General features: G+C 49.5%; 2 protein-coding genes across 2 annotated transcripts; both read right to left on the bottom strand.

Moving 5' to 3' along the window:
• Positions 1-117: 117 nt before the first annotated feature.
• On the bottom strand, positions 118-8,204 carry wdr12 (WD repeat domain 12). The gene is made up of 13 exons (XM_079263971.1): positions 8,076-8,204; positions 4,427-4,521; positions 4,261-4,355; positions 4,077-4,183; positions 2,570-2,685; positions 2,032-2,186; positions 1,921-1,966; positions 1,762-1,847; positions 1,547-1,687; positions 1,372-1,477; positions 1,165-1,297; positions 820-892; positions 118-725 (listed from the first exon to the last, which is right to left on the bottom strand). The coding sequence occupies exons 1-13, from the start codon at positions 8,114-8,116 to the stop codon at positions 648-650; spliced, it is 1,272 nt and encodes a 423-aa protein (XP_079120097.1). The 5' UTR covers positions 8,117-8,204; the 3' UTR covers positions 118-647.
• A 1,528-nt stretch (positions 8,205-9,732) lies between these two features.
• nop58 (NOP58 ribonucleoprotein homolog (yeast)) lies at positions 9,733-18,466 on the bottom strand. Its single transcript, XM_079263904.1, has 15 exons — positions 18,332-18,466; positions 17,830-17,906; positions 17,692-17,744; positions 17,441-17,565; positions 17,230-17,366; positions 16,992-17,056; positions 16,543-16,677; positions 16,183-16,328; positions 15,761-15,887; positions 11,599-11,762; positions 11,393-11,527; positions 11,263-11,324; positions 10,297-10,451; positions 10,072-10,205; positions 9,733-9,999 (listed from the first exon to the last, which is right to left on the bottom strand). Exons 1-15 carry the CDS (start codon positions 18,374-18,376, stop codon positions 9,943-9,945), a joined length of 1,617 nt encoding a protein of 538 aa, XP_079120030.1. The 5' UTR covers positions 18,377-18,466; the 3' UTR covers positions 9,733-9,942.
• Positions 18,467-19,413: the final 947 nt, after the last annotated feature.

Genomic DNA, 19,413 nt, shown 5'->3' with positions numbered 1-19,413 from the left:
CTGTTCCTTGTTACATTTCCACATATCTTTGGTTTGCTTTTGTGTTGAATGACGTGGACTGATGCCAAATCTTTCCGTTTTCCATTTTATTTTCCTGTGAAGCACTTTGTGGTTCCATATCTGTGAAAGTAGCCATATAATCATATTTTTCATGCAATTCTGCTACAAAAGGTCCAAAATTTGGTGAAAGTGAATGAAGGTCAGAGGCGTGGAGCTGCTTTTCTTTCCCACACGGCTGGAATGATTCGTTGCTACAGCTGATCGTGACTTTGATTGATTTATTGATTTACTGGAGAAACAAGCATCATCCTCATATTTAAACCAACATAAACCTTTAGCTGACATGTCCTTGTTTCTTCTGCATGATCCTGTGGATGGCAGCAGATTTCTCATTTCCAGTCCTGTAGGGTGAGAAACAACCCCATACCATAATGTTCCCACCCCCAAACCTCACGGCTCCATGTGTCGAGGGGCTGGTGTGCATGGGGAGCATCATGGCATCCAGAATCATGAATAAAGTGTTTCTGTCGGCAGCATTGTTGCTGGGCAACAAGGCAAACCTTCTGGCATTGTTTCATCCAGCAGCGTGAAGCAGGAAACGCTGACTGGGGGTGTTACAGGACGAGGAGGGTGGGGTGGTGGGGGCGTTACGCCCCAGCATCTGTCTGGCAGGATGAGTATCTGTAGGTGTGCAGCTTGTTGTCTGCTCCTCCGCTCAGCAGCAGCTGGAAGAACCCACACACACACACACACACACCCAAGATGAGAAGCTGAGTTTTACATTCATGTGTGAAAATGTGAAGATTTGCTTCATCGTACTCCGTTCTCCGCCCAGTCCACGCTGAACACCTTGTCCTGATGGGCCGCCAGGTCGTACAGCGGAGCCTTGCAGCTGAAGGGCGACAGGACAGGTTACAGCGGCTCCGCGCGGCTAAACGGCAGCTACACGACCAGTCAGAAGACCGCTGTCCCGCTGGTCGTGATGGGAGCTTCTGACTGGTCGTGTAGCTCCAGACTTCCATCATTTCATGCAAAACGTCCCATTAAAGATCAAATTAATATCAAAGCTAAATACAATAATAAATAAATAATAAATTTCATTATTCATTTATTCCAGAATAAATATATGAGGGTAAAAAGTGAGAATAATAAATAAGATGGAACCTTCTGGTGTCCCAGAGTTTGACCAGGTTGTCGAGGGAACCGGAGACCAGCTGATGCTCGTGTGACGGAGACCACTGGACGGCGGTGACCCACCCCGTGTGGGAGGTCAGAGACAGCAGCACCAGCGCCCCGTCTGGCCGGGAGAGGAGGTGCAGGTGAGAAGGTGCGTTAGCAACGCGGCATGTTTACCTGAGGGGGGGGGCGTACCTTTAGTCCGGGGGTCCCAGAGCCGGACATGTCGGTCGGTGCTGCCCGAGGCCAGCCGTCGGCACAGAGCCGAGAAGGAGATGCAGTTAAACACTTTGCTGCCCGTCTGCGGAGAGAAGACATGATGAGAAGCCGCGGAGACCACCCCGTCGCCATGGCGTCACTCCTTCCTCACCAGGGTGGTCTTGGTTTGTCCGGTCTCGGCGTCCCACACCCGGATGGTGTGATCCCAGGACGCGCTGCAAAGCTCCTCGCCGTCGCACCACAACACGGACGACACGGCCTCGCCGTGGCCGGACAGCGTCATCAACGGCGTCTGCGTGAGGAAGAGGAGAAGATGAAGGTGCTGTTGGGCTGAAGGCTGGACTGAAGACCGAGTCCTGGTCTCACCCTTGTCAGACCCAGCTGCTGCGTCTTCTGCTTCTTCCTGGGTCTGTCTGCAGGCTCCTCCTCCTCGTCGGCGTCCTCTGACAGGGCTGCAGCACAGAGACGGCGTTACCATGGCGTTACCATGGTAACGAGGAAACCCCTCGGCGTGTCTGAACTTACCTGCTGACCAGACCTTCAGCATCTTGTCCCAGGAGCCGCTGCAGAACTGCACACACCACCGAGTCAGACACAACCTAAAACACGGCTTCTCATCTGTTCCAGACACGTTACCTTGGAGCCGGTCGGGTCTGCGGCGACCGAGTCCACGCTTCCCGTGTGTCCACGGCAACAATGTCTGGCCACCACCTTGCCGCGCTCTGAGTTCCACTCCCACAGCAGCAGGGTCTGGTCCATGGAGGCCGTCAGCAGCAGAGAGACCGGACCGTCTGCAGAGACAGGAGCCAGACCGTCACCCCACCGGACCCGACCGGAACGGACCCGACCGGACCGGACCAGACCCAACTGGATCGGACCAGACCGGACCGGACCCAACTGGATCGGACCAGACCGGACCGGACCCAACCGGATCGGACCAGACCCAACTGGATCGGACCAGACCGGACCGGACCGGACCAGACCCGACCGGATCGGACCAGACCGGACCAGACCCGACCGGATCGGACCAGACCCAACTGGATCGGACCAGACCCAACTGGATCGGACCGGACCGGACCGGACCAGACCCGACCGACCATCCCCCAACCGGACCCGACCCGACCCGACCGACCATCCCCCAACCGGACCGGACCGGGGCTTGTCCTCTGCTCACCTCTTTTCACCCAGGCCACGTCTTTCACCACGTCCGAGTGTCCGGCCACCGTCGCCACGGCCTTCCCCTCCACGGACCAGATCCGGGCCGTCTTATCGTAGGACCCGCTCAGGATCCTGCAAGAAAAACACACATTAGGTATTTATCCCAATCCTTCCGTCCAGGATCCGGGTCGGTCCAGCCCTGCCCAGAATTCCATCTCCAGCCACATTCTCCAGTTCGTCCTGGGGATCCCGAGGCGTTCCCAGTCCAGCTGGGAGCTGTAGTCCCTCCAGCGTCTCCTGGACCGTCCTCGGGGTCCTGGTGTCTGGAAAACCTCTAGGGAGAGGTCCAGGAGGCCTCCCCACCAGATATCTGATCCATCTCATCTGGTTCCTGTGGAGATGGAACAGTTCTGCTCTGATCTCCTCCTGGATGTCTGAGTTCCTGCCTCTAAGTCCAGACTCCCCGCGGAGGGACTCATCCAGCTGCTTGGATCCATGATCGGGTCCTTTGGGTCTCTACAGCTGGTGATGACAGCTGAGGGTAGGTAGATGGAACGTAGATCCAGATCATCTCCGTTCTTCAGCAGGACAGAGTCCACATCACTGCAGACCTGCACCCATCCTCCATCTTTCCCTCACTCTAGAGCACGACCCCGACATACAGAAACTCCTTCACATTCCTGACCAGGAGACATTTTCAGCAGAGGACGGTGGTTCTGACTCTCATCCCGGCTGTGAACATCTCCAGTGGGAGGTGGAGATCACGACCCGATGAAGTCAGCAGAACCACCGGATCCTGAAACCGCCGAACCGGATCCCATCACCACCTTGGTTGATCCTCCGACCAGGAAAGTTCAGAACAGAATCTGTGATGAAGTTCCGCCTCGGAGGAGTCCAGCTGATCTGATGCACAATGTGGACCAAGCTCCGGTACCGGACCTGCAGGACTGGACGGCTTGTAGAAACATGCAGGGTTCCATTCCCGACCTTCTGTTGGCATGAAGCGTCAGCGTTGCCGTCATGGTTACCGATGATGCGTCTCTGTGGCGTGAGGCGGTTGTTGGCGGTGAACCAGCACTGGTCCCCCCCCCCCCCTCCCACTGGACACGGACCAGTTATTCCACTTCCAGCTCAGCTGGTCTCCAACACGCCGCGTGAAACTGAGACCGGCCAATCAGAGTCCGGCTTCCCGGTGGAGTCTGGTTATTTATACGGAGGTGGTCACGTTGGCGTGAGATGATTCAGGAGGCGAAACGTCTGGCTGCAAATTCAGACAAAACCACTGAACTGTGGTTATTTTGCATGTTTATGTGTTGAGGGAGAAATAAAAATGGTTAAACAGAAGATACGTCTGCAGCGGCGGAGCTGCATTTGTCTGGAAGGTGGCAGCGTGTTGCCGACAGAGGAGAAGCAGGAAGTGATGGAGATGAAACTCCACCTCCGCTGTTCATCATTGCAGCGACTTCAGGAGGAAAACAGACGAGTAAGAAGCTCGGCGGCCGTCGGCGTGGATGTGACCTCACCATTCAGCGTCGGCGTGGATGGAACTGATCCAGTCGTCGTGCATCATGCACTCCTCGGGTTCTGGAGCCGTGATCTGCTCCACATACTTGATCTCCACCACTTCTTCCTGAAACACAAGCAGACCGGGTCTGAGTAACCCATCACCTCCAGTTGCCATGGTTACGTCGGTGTTGCTTCCGGTACCGTGGAGATTCCTTCCGTCTCCATGTGCGCGGACAGTGTCGTGCGCAGAAACTGACCCCTGACCAGGAAGTCAAACGCCACGGTGGTGTGAGCCGCTGTGGAAACCAAGAGAAAACATCAGGAACAGGAGAGGTGCTTCCAGGTGGACTGAAAGTCAGATCTGTACCATTTCTGGCCTCCAGCAGCTTGTTGATGACGTTGCTGAGGTCTGGGACTTCAGAGGCAGCCGGGATGGAGAACGGGACATCATCTACTACATATCTGCAAGACAAAGACACGTTAGCTGCTGAAGGTCCACAGATCAAACCCTGCAATTATTTATTAGAGATGTATCATTATTTATAATCATTATTATATGATAATGATTATTATCATTCTAGATTGTGCAGTCTGTTGGCAGCAGATTGTAGTAGCTCTGACCTGCTATCTTGATTTTTTAAAGTACCCTTTTCTCACATAGATATTACCTCAAATTAGGTATTTTTTTCTGAGGATTTCATGCCGGTTCGCTGCAAGTAAGATTTTTCTGCATATTTTTACTCTTTCAAGACTTGTTATGATGAGTCTCCATGGCAACGAAAGACTTGTTTACAATTGAGATCAACTGATTAAACTCTCGCAAATCAGAATTATCAGTGAAACAACACATCAAATCCCGATGGAGTTGAAAAGAAAGAGAAGAGGATGCAGAGCGGGAGTGAGACAGAGGAGAAAGCGATGGAGATTTAAACCATTTCTCCCGACCGTCGTCATGGGTAATGTGAGATTGCTAGCTAACAAAACGGACGAGCTGGAGATGCTAACAAGGTCTCAGAAAGAATACAGAGAGTGCAGTATTATGTGCTTCACCGAGACATGGCTGCATGAACACATCCCTGACTGTAATGTGTCTGTACCGGGCTTTAAAACGGTCCGTGCAGACCGCAGTAGACAACACAGCGGAAAGCTAAAGGGTGGTGGAATTGCAGTGCTGGTTAACCAGCGTTGGTGTCATCCTGGACATGTTTCTGTCAAGGAGAAGATATGCACAAGGGACATGGAACTGTTAGCTGTGAGCTTCCATCCATATTATTTACCCAGAGAGTTTACCTGTGTTATTCTGGTAGCGGTTTATATAATACCTGGTACCGCACCAGACACAGCCTGTGACGTCATCAGCGCCGTCGTTGCTCGGCTACAAACACAGCATCCAAACTCATTCATGGCGATCTCCGGAGACTTCAACAATGTCTCCCTCTCTGCAACTCTACCAACATTCCAGCAGTTTGTCAGCTGCTCCACCAGAGAAAATAAGATGTTGGACTTATTTTATGCGAATATGAATAATGGATACAGTTGTTCTGCCCCGCCTCCTTTAGGAAGATCTGACCATAATCTGGTTCTTCTCACCTCCACCTACAAGCCCATCGTTCAGCAGCAACCAGTCATCACAAAGACTATCAAAATCTGGTCTGCTGAAGCTGAAGATGCTCTTAGAGGAGGCTTTGAGGCTACAGACTGGAACGTCCTCTGTGAACCTCATGGAGACGACGTCAACGCCATGACTGAGTGTGTGACAGATTACATAAACTTCTGTGTGGACAGCATCGTCCCAACAAGAACAGTGAGGTGCTTCCCCAGTAACAAACCCTGGATCACCAGTGACCTGAAAAAGCTGCTGAACATCAAAAAGAAAGCCTTCAGGGATGGAGACAGGGAGTTATTGAGGGCAACACAAAAACAACTTAAAACCCAAACTAAGAAGTGCAAGGAGGACTACAGGAAGAAGTTAGAAAGTCAGCTCCAGCAGAATAACCTGAGGGATGTGTGGTCTGGAATGAAGAAGATCACCGGCTTCAAGTTAAAGGGGGACCAGCCTGATGGAGGTCTGGACAGAGCTAATGAGCTGAACATATTCTTCAACAGGTTCAGTTCACCCCCTACCTCCAGCCCAACAGACCACACACCCTCCATAAGCCCACTGCTTTCCTGTCACGCCTCCAATCTGTCACCCTGCAGCTCAGTCATGGACCAGAACACAGCTTCATCTCCCTCCACATCAGGACATCCTGAGGCCTCCACCTTGTTTGTCTCCTGCAATCAGGTTATGAAGCAACTTGAGAAACTGAACCAGAACAAGGCTGCAGGTCCAGATGGTGTCAGTCCCAGAGTTCTCAAGACCTGCTCAAAACAACTATGTCCGATTCTCCAGCACCTTTTCAACACCAGTCTGAGACTAAATAGAGTCCCAGTGCTGTGGAAAACCTCCTGCCTTGTTCCAGTGCCTAAAAAAACACAACCAGCTGAACCAAGTGACTACAGACCAGTTGCCCTGACATCTCACATCATGAAAGTCCTGGAGAGACTCTTACTGGCTCACCTCAACAAGCAAGTAAACACCTTTCAGGACCCATTCCAGTTTGCATATCGTAATGGACTTGGGGTTGAAGATGCCATCATATACCTGCTCCAGAGAGCACACTCTCATCTGGACCATTCAGGCAGCACTCTGAGGGTCATGTTCTTTCATTTCTCAGTGCTTTTAATACCATTCAGCCTGCTTTGTTATGTGAGAAGCTCCATAAATTCCAGGTGGATACCTCCACAACCACCTGGATCTATGACTCCCTCACAAACAGACCCCAGTTTGTGAGACTGAAAGGTTGTGTGTCTGAGTTGGAGGTCAGCAGCACTGGTGCACCACAAGGAACTGTACTCTGGCCATTCCTCTTCACTCTGTACACCTCAGACTTCCAGTACAACTCTGAGTCCTGTCATCTGCAGAAATACTCTGATGACTCTGCAGTTGTGGGGTGTATCAGGGATGGACAAGAAGCAGAGTACAGAGAACTGGTCAGTCAGTTTGTTAAATGGTGCGGTGACAATCATCTCATATTAAATAGCAGCAAAACAAAAGAGATGATTGTTGACTTCAGGAGGAAGAAGAATAAACAAAGCACTGTTTCCATCCTGGGAGAGGAGGTGGAGGTGGTGGAGGAATACAAGTATCTTGGAGTTCAGCTGGACAACAAACTGGACTGGAAATGCAACACTGACTACATCTACAAGAAAGGTCAGAGCAGACTGTACTTCTTAAGGAAGCTGAGATGGTTTAACGTCTGCACCAAGATGTTGCATATCTTCTATAAGTCTGTTGTGGAGAGTGCAGTCAGCTTTGCAGCATCTGCTGGGGTAGTAGCATCAGAACCAGAGACTTGAAGAGAATCAACAAACTGATCCAGAAAGCTGCTTCTGTGCTTGGAGTAACTCTGGAGCCGCTGGAGCTGATTGTCCAAAGAAGAATGCTGCACAAGCTGATGAAGATGATGAGGATTCTTCACACCCTCTCCACAACACAGTGATGAAACAACAAAGTGTGTTCAGTGAGAGGCTTCTTCAGGTCCGATGTAAGACTGAAAGATACAGAAGATCATTCCTGCCAGCAGCCATCAGCCTCCGGAACAAGACCTCCTCTAGTTATTATTATATACTACAATATTTCCCTTTGGGGATTAATGAAGTATTTTTCATTTCATTCCAGATGTATCATTATTTATTCCAGATGTATCATTATTTATTCCAGATGTATCATTATTTATTCCAGATGTGTCATGATGTGCTGATGAACCAGAGGTAACCAGGTTCAGTTCGCACCACTAATTAGGGAAAATAACCAGAACATCGACTAAAACCATCACTACAGCACAGTTAGAGCTGATTCGAGCCACATGGCTGGATGATGGAGTAAAGGTAGTGTTAAAACCCCCTAACCCAGACTAACCCTGGTTAACCTCCTAACCTGGTTAGCTGGTTAACCCACGTGGAGTGAAACTCACCTCTGATTCTCCGTGAAGAACCTCGCCTGTAACTGCGACATTTTCTCTCTGCTTTGTTTTGCTTTTCAGCTACAACTTCAGGAATCAGAGAAGCTTCCCTTCAGAGCCGCCGTGCCACGTGCTCCACCGTCAGGCCGCCCAGCCGAGCGCAGATACCGATCAGTCCGATCGGTGATCGTCTCGTGATGCCTGCTGGGCTGCTGCTGGTTATAATGGTTATAATAAATAATAAATGGTTATAATAAATATAAACCTGCACAAAAAGCATCTAGATAATGTAACAATGCTCAGTTATAAAATTGACTTCCAGCCTCGCAGCAGGATCTGAACTGTGATTCTGTCCACCCGAACACGAATAATAAATGTTATTAAAACAGACTCAAGTCCTTAAAAGAACAAAGAAGACACATAAACTCATAAAAAATCACCAGCTAACATAAAAACATTTCAGCCAGTGGATCCTCAGCCTGGAGGAGGGACTTTAGATGTAATGATGCTGTTTGTAGAGCCGTCCAGATGTTGCATCAGTTTAAACATGAAATCTCTTAAAAGTGTGTTCCCTCCTGTAGAAACACACATCTGACTGGCTCTGCCACCTCTGGGAACTCTTTAGATTATCCTCATAGCATCATTACCTGCAGCTTGTACCTTTAGCATGGCTGATCTTTATCAGAAGAGCACAATGAGCCGGAAGGCATGCAGTGGAATCAGCTTTAAAGCAGCAAACTTTCACTTTAGTCAGACTAAAACCACATTTACATGTGGTTCTGTTGCTTGTGCATCATTTACAACATTTCCCATGGTCTGTCTCTCCTTCTGCCCCCCCCCCCTCCTTGGTGAGAGAGGTTCCACTCTGCATGTGACACAGTCACCGAGTCGTCACGCAGTTTTATTCACTAACAGCAGCTAGTTTTCTCATTTGTTTGTTTCGCATTTATATTTAACGTTTTAGATTCATAGTTTAGTTACTATGATCTAAAGTATGTGTATGTATATGTTAATACTGGCGAGTGCATATGTTTGTACGTATGTGTGTAAATATATATATATATATATATATCTATATATATATATCTCATATATATATATATATATATATATATATATATATATATATACATATATCTCATATATATATATATATATATATATATATATATACACACACACACACACACACACACACACACATCTGTAGGTTGTTTTTTGTTTTGGGTTTGGTTTTTTTATTTTTTCACTATCTTTTTCACTTTTCCTATGAGGTGTTTTCTCTTTCTGCCTTTCTTCTGTCTATAATTCAAACAATAATGCAAAAAAAAATATAGAAATAAAATAAAAGCTCGGACATGCGGGAGGAGATCAGAGTAGAGCCGCTGCTCCTCCGCATGGAGAGGAACCAGTTGAGGTGGCTCGGGCATCTGGTCAGGATGCCTCCTGGACCTCCCTGGTGAGGTGTTCCAGGCACGTCCCTCTGGGAGGAGACCCCGGGGAAGACCCAGGACACGCTGGAGGGATTATATCTCTCGGCTGGCCTGGGAACGCCTCGGGATCCCCCCGCAGAGTTGGCAAATGTGGCTGGGGAGAAGGAAGTCTGGGCTTCCCTGCTTAGGCTGCTGTACCCGCGCCCCGACCCCGGATAAGCGGCAGAAGATGAAGATGAAGAGTTTCAGAGATTTATTCCATCTGTACATTTTCTGGCTCAACACAGAAATAAAAACAGTAAAATGTTGCTTAACGTTACAAAAATATTCTGATTTCTGATGAAACGAGATCTAACCAAGAACATGAAGGAGTCTCTGTAGGGCAGTGCCGCCCTAAAGATAAAAAATATGACAAAAAAACATAAAATATAAACAGTCCCGTCTTTTCACTCGTCTTCTTCTTTCACCTTCTTTTTCTTCTTCTTCTTCTTTTTTTCTGACGTCTGGAAAAGGAAACAAAGCAGTCAAAAATAATAATAATTATATTATCTGAAATTTGTTTTAACTCATCGAACCTCCGTCACTGCAACCTCTTCCTCCTCCTCCTTCGGCTCCTCCACCTGCTCCTCCTCCTCCTTCGGCTCCTCCTCTGCTTTCTTGTCCTTCTTCTTCTTCTTTTTCTTTGGAGTTTCTTCCTCTGCTGCTTCTTCTGCAACACAGACCACCACCCAGCATTACACCCGCCGTCACACACACACACACCGCCGTCACACACACACCGCCGTCAGAAATGCACCCACCTGCTTCTGTTTTGGGTTTCTTGGCTCTGACCGCAGGCGTTGGCGCCTCTTCGCCACCCTCCTCCTCCTCCTCCTCCTGCACCTCCTCGTACTTCCTCTTCTTGGAGGTGGAGGGAATGGTGGAATCTCCGGACGGATCGTAGATCCTCACCTCGCTGAGAAGAAACAAGTTTTATTTAGCTTAAAGGGTTCCTATGATGGTATTTGGAGTTTTCTGAGCTTTCTACAGTGTTACAGTGTTGAATCCTCATCAGACATGTGAACGACACTGTTTTTTATCACCTAAACGCATGTTTGAGTTTGAGTTTGAGTTCCAGCACGCTCTCCGTTCGGTTTCCATGGTGACGGAAAATGTGTCGTTTTAGAGAGTTTTTTCTACGTGGAAATCCTTGTGACGTCCCGGGGGATAAGGTTGGGTGATTGGTTACCTTCTACTGGTTAACAAGGGCATGTACAAATACATCAGGCGGGTGGAAAACGTGGGATAAAGTTATTTCCAACGATGGCTGGTGAGTTTACCAAAGAGAGACATCCTGCTGCATTCGTTGCTGTGGGTTGCTGTTTTCCACTTCGTTTTCAGGCTCTGATTCAGGTTCCAACATGTAGGGCTGTATGCTATGTGTTGACATTGTAGTTGGTTTTTTTATTGTGTTCATATGAGCCTAATCCTTCTGTTTATGAGACGTTACAATGACGGTGAAAGCAGGTGCGGTGCGCGCTCCCGACGTAGTGCAGTGGCGGGAGGCGGGGCTTAATGCGGAAGAGTCTCAATCCACTCGTTTTGCCCGCAGGCTGATCTGACAGCCTACGGAGAGGGTCGGTCTGAAGTAAATAAAGCCATTTGTGACAATAACTCCATCAATCCCAGCCCTTCTGGGCTCAGAAATAAAAATAAATTAGCCTGAAATGTACAGAATAGTTCCACTTTGATGTTTCCATGGAGACGGGGTGCATGGCCGTCCTCACCTCTTGTGCTGGTATTTATCCGCCGCGGCCGACGCCTTCCCCGTCCCGCTGATCCTCCGGATCTGGAATCAAACGTTCGGAGTGAGGCAGGGTGAACGGGGGAACGGACAAACACACCCAGCCGACTTACTCCTTTCTCCTCCAGCTGCCGCAGCCTGGCCTCCAGCTTGGCGCGGTTCTCCACTCCCATCTCAGCGTTGGTGTCCTCCCCCAGAGCGTCGTAGCGGACCGCTAGGGCCGCCTTCGCCGCCAGCATCCTGGAGATCTGCACAGGAAGCCCGCGTCATTCCCAGTTCCCCTCCGAGTGGTCACACCTCCGCCCCGCCACCTCCTCACCTTGCCCTTGTTCTTGGCCGTCGTCTGGCCCACCAGGGAGGCGTGGTAGATCAGGCCGTACTTGGGCGTGTCCTTGCGGGTCTTCAGGGCCCTGAACAGCGCCTTCTCCGCCCCCAGGATCTGCACGGTGGAGGCCGGATGCTTGGCCAGGTTCAGCAGCGAGCCTGCAGGAGACGGGACATGTCCAGCTTAAGTCTTCCTGATCCCTCCAGTTAAACCAGCCGGACATGAAACCAGTTCAGACTGAAGACATTTCCCAGTCCGGATGCTTTTAAACCAGTTAAAACCCAACAACACAACATATGGCACCATTTCATGTGGTGGGAGGCGGCCTGCGCTCCGAGCTGAAACCAGGAGGCCTCTGGCCTCACGCTGGACGGCGGGAATTTTCCGTTTCTTCCAGGAGAAACGGGACCTGGAAGAAGTTTGTTGGAGCAAATCCAGAACAATCCAGTTGGAGCTGCAACAACTTGACAAAAATAATCGACAATGACCTCCACAATCGTCAGACATGTTTTTGTCTGCAGGAGCCTGCAGGAGGAGGAGTCAGAGCCGGCAGGAGGAGGAGTCAGAGCCGGCAGGAGGAGGAGTCAGAGCCGGCAGGAGGAGGAGTCAGAGCCTGCAGCAGGAGGAGTCAGAGCCGGCAGCAGGAGGAGTCAGAGCCTGCAGCAGGAGGAGTCAGAGCCTGCAGCAGGAGGAGTCAGAGCCGGCAGCAGGAGGAGTCAGAGCCGGCAGGAGGAGGAGTCAGAGCCGGCAGGAGGAGGAGTCAGAGCCGGCAGCAGGAGGAGTCAGAGCCGGCAGCAGGAGGAGTCAGAGCCGGCAGGAGGAGGAGTCAGAGCCGGCAGCAGGAGGAGTCAAAGCCTGCAGGAGGAGGAGTCAGAGCCGGCAGGAGGAGGAGTCAGAGCCGGCAGGAGGAGGAGTCAGAGCCGGCAGGAGGAGGAGTCAGAGCCGGCAGGAGGAGGAGTCAGAGCCGGCAGGAGGAGGAGTCAGAGCCTGCAGCAGGAGGAGTCAGAGCCGGCAGGAGGAGGAGTCAGAGCCGGCAGGAGGAGGAGTCAGAGCCGGCAGCAGGAGGAGTCAAAGCCTGCAGGAGGAGGAGTCAGAGCCGGCAGGAGGAGGAGTCAGAGCCGGCAGGAGGAGGAGTCAGAGCCGGCAGGAGGAGGAGTCAGAGCCTGCAGCAGGAGGAGTCAGAGCCGGCAGCAGGAGGAGTCAGAGCCTGCAGCAGGAGGAGTCAGAGCCGGCAGGAGGAGGAGTCAGAGCCGGCAGGAGGAGTCAGAGCCTGCAGCAGGAGGAGTCAGAGCCTGCAGCAGGAGGAGTCAGAGCCTGCAGCAGGAGGAGTCAGAGCCGGCAGCAGGAGGAGTCAGAGCCGGCAGCAGGAGGAGTCAGAGCCGGCAGCAGGAGGAGTCAGAGCCTGCAGCAGGAGGAGTCAGAGCCTGCAGCAGCAGGAGTCAGACGTCTCGATCCTGCTGTTTTATTTACTGATTTACTGCTCGATGTTTACAGTAAAACATTGTTTACTTGGTTTTATTTTTTCTTATAAAAACAACATTTTCCTGTCCGGAGAAAATGGAGAAAGTTTTCCAGCAAAGCTGATTGAGACATTTGTTATTAAAGTACCGTCTTTCTTCTGTTAATCATTTGCTGCATAATTAAAGAAACTTCATGATCAGTAAAAAATAAATGATCCGATCAGTCGACGACTCGTTGCGGATGTAGGGTGATGTCACACACCCGACTGGGACCGGGGTGACCTTAAACGTGGCCCGTTTAGGGTCAGAATGAAGCTTCTATGTGAAGCAGACGGAGCTGCAGGACGGCGAAGTGGGCGGGGCTTACACTCGCTCCACGTTCACCTCAGTCTGACTAAAACTTTCCACGTAAAACCCTCAGCGAGGCCGACGTCGCCACCAGACACCGCTCCAGTCCACGTGTGTAGGGACCGGACCATGGGACCGGACCGGACCATGGGACCAGACCAGACTGGATCAGACTGAACCGGATCGGACCAGACTAGAGCTGAAACAACTAATCGATTTAATCGATTAAAATCGATTATTAAAATAGTTGTCAAATATTTTAATTATCGATTAGTTGCTAATTAACTTGTTTTTACCGCAAGTTTGTAGTTTCTGTCGTGTTTTGAGCCGGTCTGTTGTAACCGCGACCAAAGTGTGGCAGTAATGAGCCATCGGTGGTTAAAGCCCACCCAATTAGTAGAAGATGAAGCGAACAGCCAATAGTTGGCCTTCTTTTGCTTCTCGCATACACACGGCAGGCATACAAGCAAGATGGCGGAGGTAGTTGGCGAAAGTTCCAAGCGAAAAAAGAAGAAACGAGACCTAACTGGAGAAAAAAGTACACGAACAAAGTCATCCAAAGTGTGGGAGCACTTTGTATTAAACCCAGAGAAACACAGAGTGATCTGCAAATATGACCTGGCGCGGAAGCACGACGTCTCTGCGAGAGCACCTCAAGCGAAAGCATGTGTGCGTGGAAGCCGAGGACCAAGAGCCGGCGCGGTGAGTTTACTAACTATCGATAGATTTTTTTTATGTAACTTAAGTTACAAGTTAAATGTATTTGTGCTGTTTTATTACGTACAACCATATTTTGGGTAAAATGTGTTTATTTTAGTTTAAAATATAGGCTTATTCTGTCATTTTTGTGTGTTGTAGGAAAAAACAAACCAGCATGAGTGAACTCGTGCGCAACAAGAAAATGCCCACTCCGCAGAAATGTGCACCATTAACAGACAATATTTTAAACATGCTAGTAAACGACATGAGGCCGCTGTCTATGGTGGAAGAGCGGCTGTTTTCTGCAGCTGGACACATAGCCTCTAAAAAAAGAGCAAGCCTAAGCCCTCAACATGTGGACATGCTGACCTTCCTTCACTGCAATGCAAAGTACTTTCTCAAATGACTGAAAATAACTGTTCTACCTCATATCCCACTGTTAAGTGTTCAGGGATGAACTATTTTGTGGCATGTTGTCAAGTGTTAATACATTTTGAATTGAATACATTTTTTAAAAAGTGAACTGTTTTAAGAGGGGAAACATAGTTAGTAGCAAACAAAGTATTTTGAGAAATCTCAAAGACACTTATTCCTGCAGTACAATGTCTTTTGTAAAGTCAGCTCAGTAGTTTTTAGTGCTACACATGTTCAGGAATGTGGGTGCTTGTTGTTAGTTGAGCAGTTAAGTCCTCTATCAATGTAATTCTCCTGGAGTTCTCCTTGAAATGTAGACAGACAGATCTTGAATTAATTCTTAGTTAACATACATGAATTACCTAAGATTTGCAACATTTGTTATGTGAAAAGCAGAATTTTTTTTTATTGCACTTAATATGCACTTATTTTCTAAATGTTTACTGCTCTTTTTCAGATAGCAGGCTATTTTGTTAACGACCTTTTGATAGGTTTACTTAAACTAGAGGTGCATTCATGCAATGGACACTATTTTTAAAAAATTGTTTGCACTTTTACAATTCTGAAGAAAAGTTGGCTCGGGTATGAGCAGTGTTTACAATAGAACAAATAAAATGCAGTAAACTGCACTTATTTGTGTTTTCTTGTTTTTTTCCAAGAACATAAATTGTGAAAAATATGTACTATGCTTTAGTCATGTGCCAAATCCAGGTATGTAGGAGGGTATTGTCAGAATTTTAATATAGACATGATATAGATGCTTTATCAAAAACTTACTTGGGAGAAATAATGGTAAAACTAAAATGTAAGTTTAAAAAGCGATTAATCGAAAAAATAATCATCCGATTAATCGATTATTAAAATAATCATTAGTTGCAGCCCTAGACCGGACCATACTGGATCAGACTGAACCGGACCGGACCAGACCATCCTGGATCAGACTGAACCGGACCGGACCAGACCATACTGGATCAGACTGAACCGGATCGGACCGGACCAGACCATCCTGGATCAGACTGAACCGGACCGGACCATACTGGATCAGACTGAACCGGATCGGACCGGACCAGACCATCCTGGATCAGACTGAACCGGACCGGACCGGACCAGACTATGGGAGCCTAACCCAGCTCAGATGAGGTAGTGACTTAAAACCATCAGTCATGTTCAGTAAAACGACGCGTGGTCCTCGTCATCACTGCTGGGCGGCGTTCTCCAACACTCCGCAGACTTACCGGCGTGAGAGATGAGTCTGGCGCCGACCAGCTCGCCCACCATGACCGTCAGGTTGGGCGCGATCGCCATCATCCGGTTCTTCAGGTAGTCGTAGAGCTGAGCGCGGTACTCTGAGATCTCCACCACCTGCAGAGAAGCAGCATCAGGACCGCCGCAGAGACAGGCCACGCCCACCGCCAGACATGCGGTAGGGGCGTGGTCATATAGACAGACCACGCCCCTACCACCCACCGCCACGCCCACTGCCAGTCATGTGACAGAAGGTGTTGCCACAGAGACAGGCCCCGCCCACCGCCGGTTAGGTGAGCGTTCAGATGAGGTAGTGACTGAAAACCCACATATTGGCTTTCAGGATGAAGACTGCTGTCATCATCATCATCACGCCACCGAGTCCGTTAGGAAACGCCGCCGCCACACACACCTGGTCACACAGGTGTCTGATGTTCCCAATGTCCTGCTCCGACACCTCCGTTCCCATGGAGATCTCTGCCGCCAGTTTGACCTCCGCCTCGATCTCCTCCGGCAGAATGTCCGACAGGTCGGAGCCGGAGACGTTGGTTCGATCCCCTGCAGAGACACAGCGGACACGTGAGCAGCGCGCAGGCCTGACGCTCCGCTTTGCCGCCGTTGGCGAAAACAAAACAAAGTTCTGGACAGAATCGGAATAAAACTCTTTAAATAAATAAAACAATGAAACAACAATAGTAAATAATAAACTACAGCATGTCTGACCGGAGACGGTCTGACGTTGGGTTAAAGGTCGAGGAGGAGCGGTCCTCACCGATCTTGCGGACGGTCTTGCAGTACGCCAGGTTGTCGGTGACGACCTTGCCGAGCTCGGGGAAGTGCCAGCCGTACCACTCCCTGCAGCGCATGATGTAGTTGTTCAGCTCCTTGTCCAGGTCGTCCAGGAGAGCTGGGACGCCAAGCAGACGCCGTTACACACACGCCAAGCAGACGCCGTTACACACACGCCAAGCAGACGCCGTTACACACACGCCAAGCAGACGCCGTTACACACACGCCAAGCAGACGCCGTTACACACACGCCAAGCAGACGCCGTTACACACACGCCAAGCAGACGCCGTTACACACACGCCAAGCAGACGCCGTTACACACACGCCAAGCAGACGCCGTTACACACACGCCAAGCAGACGCCGTTACACACACGCCGCTCCCCGAGCACGCCATGCTGGATCAAACTTCAGACTGAACATGAACACTCACAGATGGCCTGGACGATCATGGTGTCCACCTTGTCTGGGCTGAACTTCAGCTTGTAGCGAGATAAGCTGCAGAGAGAGAAGCCGTCAGTGAACGCGCACCCAGACGCTTCCTGCTGGGCGGCGCAGCGGGGGCCTCAGCGGTAGTGACGAATGCTGGAGAGATCTCCATGGAGGAGTCAGACAGCTACATGTAATCACAGGCAGGACGCGGCACGGCGCCGCTCGCCTCCATCACCAACCTGTGGGCCAAACCCAGCGACATGGCGCTCAGCTCCCTGGCAGGAAGTCCGGAGATCAGGCTCTCCATCTGGCTGCGGATGCACCTCATCAGCTCGGCCACGGCGGGACTGTGGACGCAGCTCAGCTCCAGCTTGTCCTGCGGAGCAAAGCTCAGTGGAGACGCCGCTGGATGGAAGGAGGAGGAAAACGCCGCCTTGCAGCACGACTTACTTTAATCACGCCGCCCAGCTTGGCGTCGCTGATGGCCAGCTGCTCGTGAGCTTCCTTAGCAACCACTTTCTTCAGGACCTTCTTCAGACTTTTTCCAATTTTCCCCTCTACGAGCGCCGTGGCGGCTGAGAAGGAGACACGTCAGGTTACAGCCATGTTCCGGGCGAGGCCCTGACCGCAGCCTGGCGCCATGCAGGGGTAGTGATGCTGTACGAGCTGAGGTTCAGGTGGACATGAGGAGCTGCTCCTACCTGCCAGCGCCTCTGTGGTGTCCTGGAACTTCTCAAAGTGTTTCAGCTTCACACTGTCAGAGCAAAGGAAAGCATTAAACCTGCAGATGATGTCCTGGTGAGCAGATAAAAGCAGCTGGTTGAGGGAACGACACCTACATGTTGTTGGCTTTTTCTGGAGTTTCAAACTCCTTGTAGAGACTGTCGACCTGCTGCAGTTTGGATTCATCCAGGACCTGGAAATCAACACAACCGTGTCTCCATGTGGGTTAACATCCGAGTCTTTAGCTGTTTAAACCAGAAACTCAGGCTAAAGGATCAGCAGGAGGCAATATGTTGGCAGAGTAAAACAATCTGCACGTGAACACGTGGTTGCAGGCCTCCCGCAATGCTAACAGTGTTAGCTTTAATGCTAAAATGACGCGAGGACGAAGAGAAAACAAGAAAAGATTGAACACAAAAGTTGAACACATCTGGCTCTTTAAGTTACAACAGATTCATTTTTCCACCAGTGGAAGGAAAATCTGAAACAGGAGGAGCGAAGCTAACCAGGCTAACGAGGCTAACACGTGCAGCTAATCTAAGCTAACTCCACGTACAAATCATGATTAAAAACTATTTTTCATTCTTGACAACGCGACACAAGAACAGACCACCTTACTTTGAATATGGCGTATCCAGCCGCCGTCTCAAACAACACAAGCATGTTGAAAAACTTTGTTTTTATGAGATTTTACTGAGACGCTCTCGGTTGAGAGTCTTCACGTCGTCCTCAGTCACCACGCCGCTGCCTGCGTCACCACGTCTCTGCCTGCGTCGCGCCGCGCCGCACCGCATGCGGTGGAGCGACAGGAAGCTCCGGGTTGCCAGGTCCGTTCACAACCACGCATGTCACATCATTCCTGAAAACCTGCTAGTTTAAAGTTTATTTTCTGATTGAATGTCTTTGTTTTTCAATCCAAATGTTGAATAAATACATTTTAATTTCTTATTAGGCTTCTTCATTATTGAGGCTTCTTCAGGTCCGATGTAAGACTGAAAGTTACAGAAGATCATTCCTGCCAGCAGCCATCAGCCTCCGGAACAAGACCTCCTAAAATTCATTATTATTATAGACTACAATATTGAATTTCCCTTTGGGGATTAATAAAGTATTTTTAATTTAATTTATTAATAATCCAATGTCATCACAATACATTTATTATAGATACTAACTTTCACTCTATGTTGCTGCTGCAAGGTAAACAATGATGTTTATACACACACACACACACACACACACACACACGAGCACAAAGCAAACTAGTCCTTTTAAATGACAAGATTTGACCTTCATGTCTAATTTGCTCTAAATAATTTGATCATAAAATTGTTCACAAATGTTGTTTCTTAAATATTTCTCCTGTTTTAATTATTTAAATTATTTTTCTCTATATTTTATCTGTATGGGCATTTTAGATTTGTTTTTGTTGCTTTAAAAAATTTTTTTTTAATGAGTTTATGTGTCTTCTTTGTGTTCTTTTATGGACTTGGGTCTGTTATCATAAAATTTATATATATAACGCCGAGTCGTCCAGGGAAGACCCAGGACACGCTGGAGGGATTATATCTCTCGGCTGGCCTGGGAACGCCTCTGGATCCCCCCCGCAGAGTTGGCAAATGTGGCTGGGGAGAGGGAAGTCTGGGCTTCCCTGCTTAGGCTGCTGCCCCCGCGACCCAACCCCGGATAAGCAGCAGAAGATG

This window comes from Telmatherina bonti, assembly GCF_933228915.1.
Source record: "Telmatherina bonti genome assembly, chromosome: 24".
Taxonomy (NCBI): Eukaryota; Metazoa; Chordata; class Actinopteri; order Atheriniformes; family Telmatherinidae; genus Telmatherina; species Telmatherina bonti.
The sequence above is the reverse complement of the archived record's forward strand: the minus strand, read 5'-3'. Positions and strand labels throughout refer to the sequence as shown.

Bases quoted from the DNA above. Each gene is read 5' to 3' on its own strand.
- wdr12 (XM_079263971.1), bottom strand. From the start codon at position 8,116: ATGTCGCAGTTACAGGCGAGGTTCTTCACGGAGAATCAGAG. The intron at 1,688-1,761 runs GTGAGACCAGGA...TTCCTCACGCAG, and splicing joins AGCAGCTGGGTCTGACAAGG to ACGCCGTTGATGACGCTGTC. The intron at 726-819 runs GTACGATGAAGC...GGGTTCTTCCAG, and splicing joins TGGACTGGGCGGAGAACGGA to CTGCTGCTGAGCGGAGGAGC.
- nop58 (XM_079263904.1), bottom strand. From the start codon at position 18,376: ATGCTTGTGTTGTTTGAGACGGCGGCTGGATACGCCATATTCAAA. The intron at 17,907-18,331 runs GTAAGGTGGTCT...GTTGATTTCCAG, and splicing joins CTGGATACGCCATATTCAAA to GTCCTGGATGAATCCAAACT. The intron at 10,452-11,262 runs GTGAGGACGGCC...GTTTCTTCTCAG, and splicing joins GATAAATACCAGCACAAGAG to CGAGGTGAGGATCTACGATC.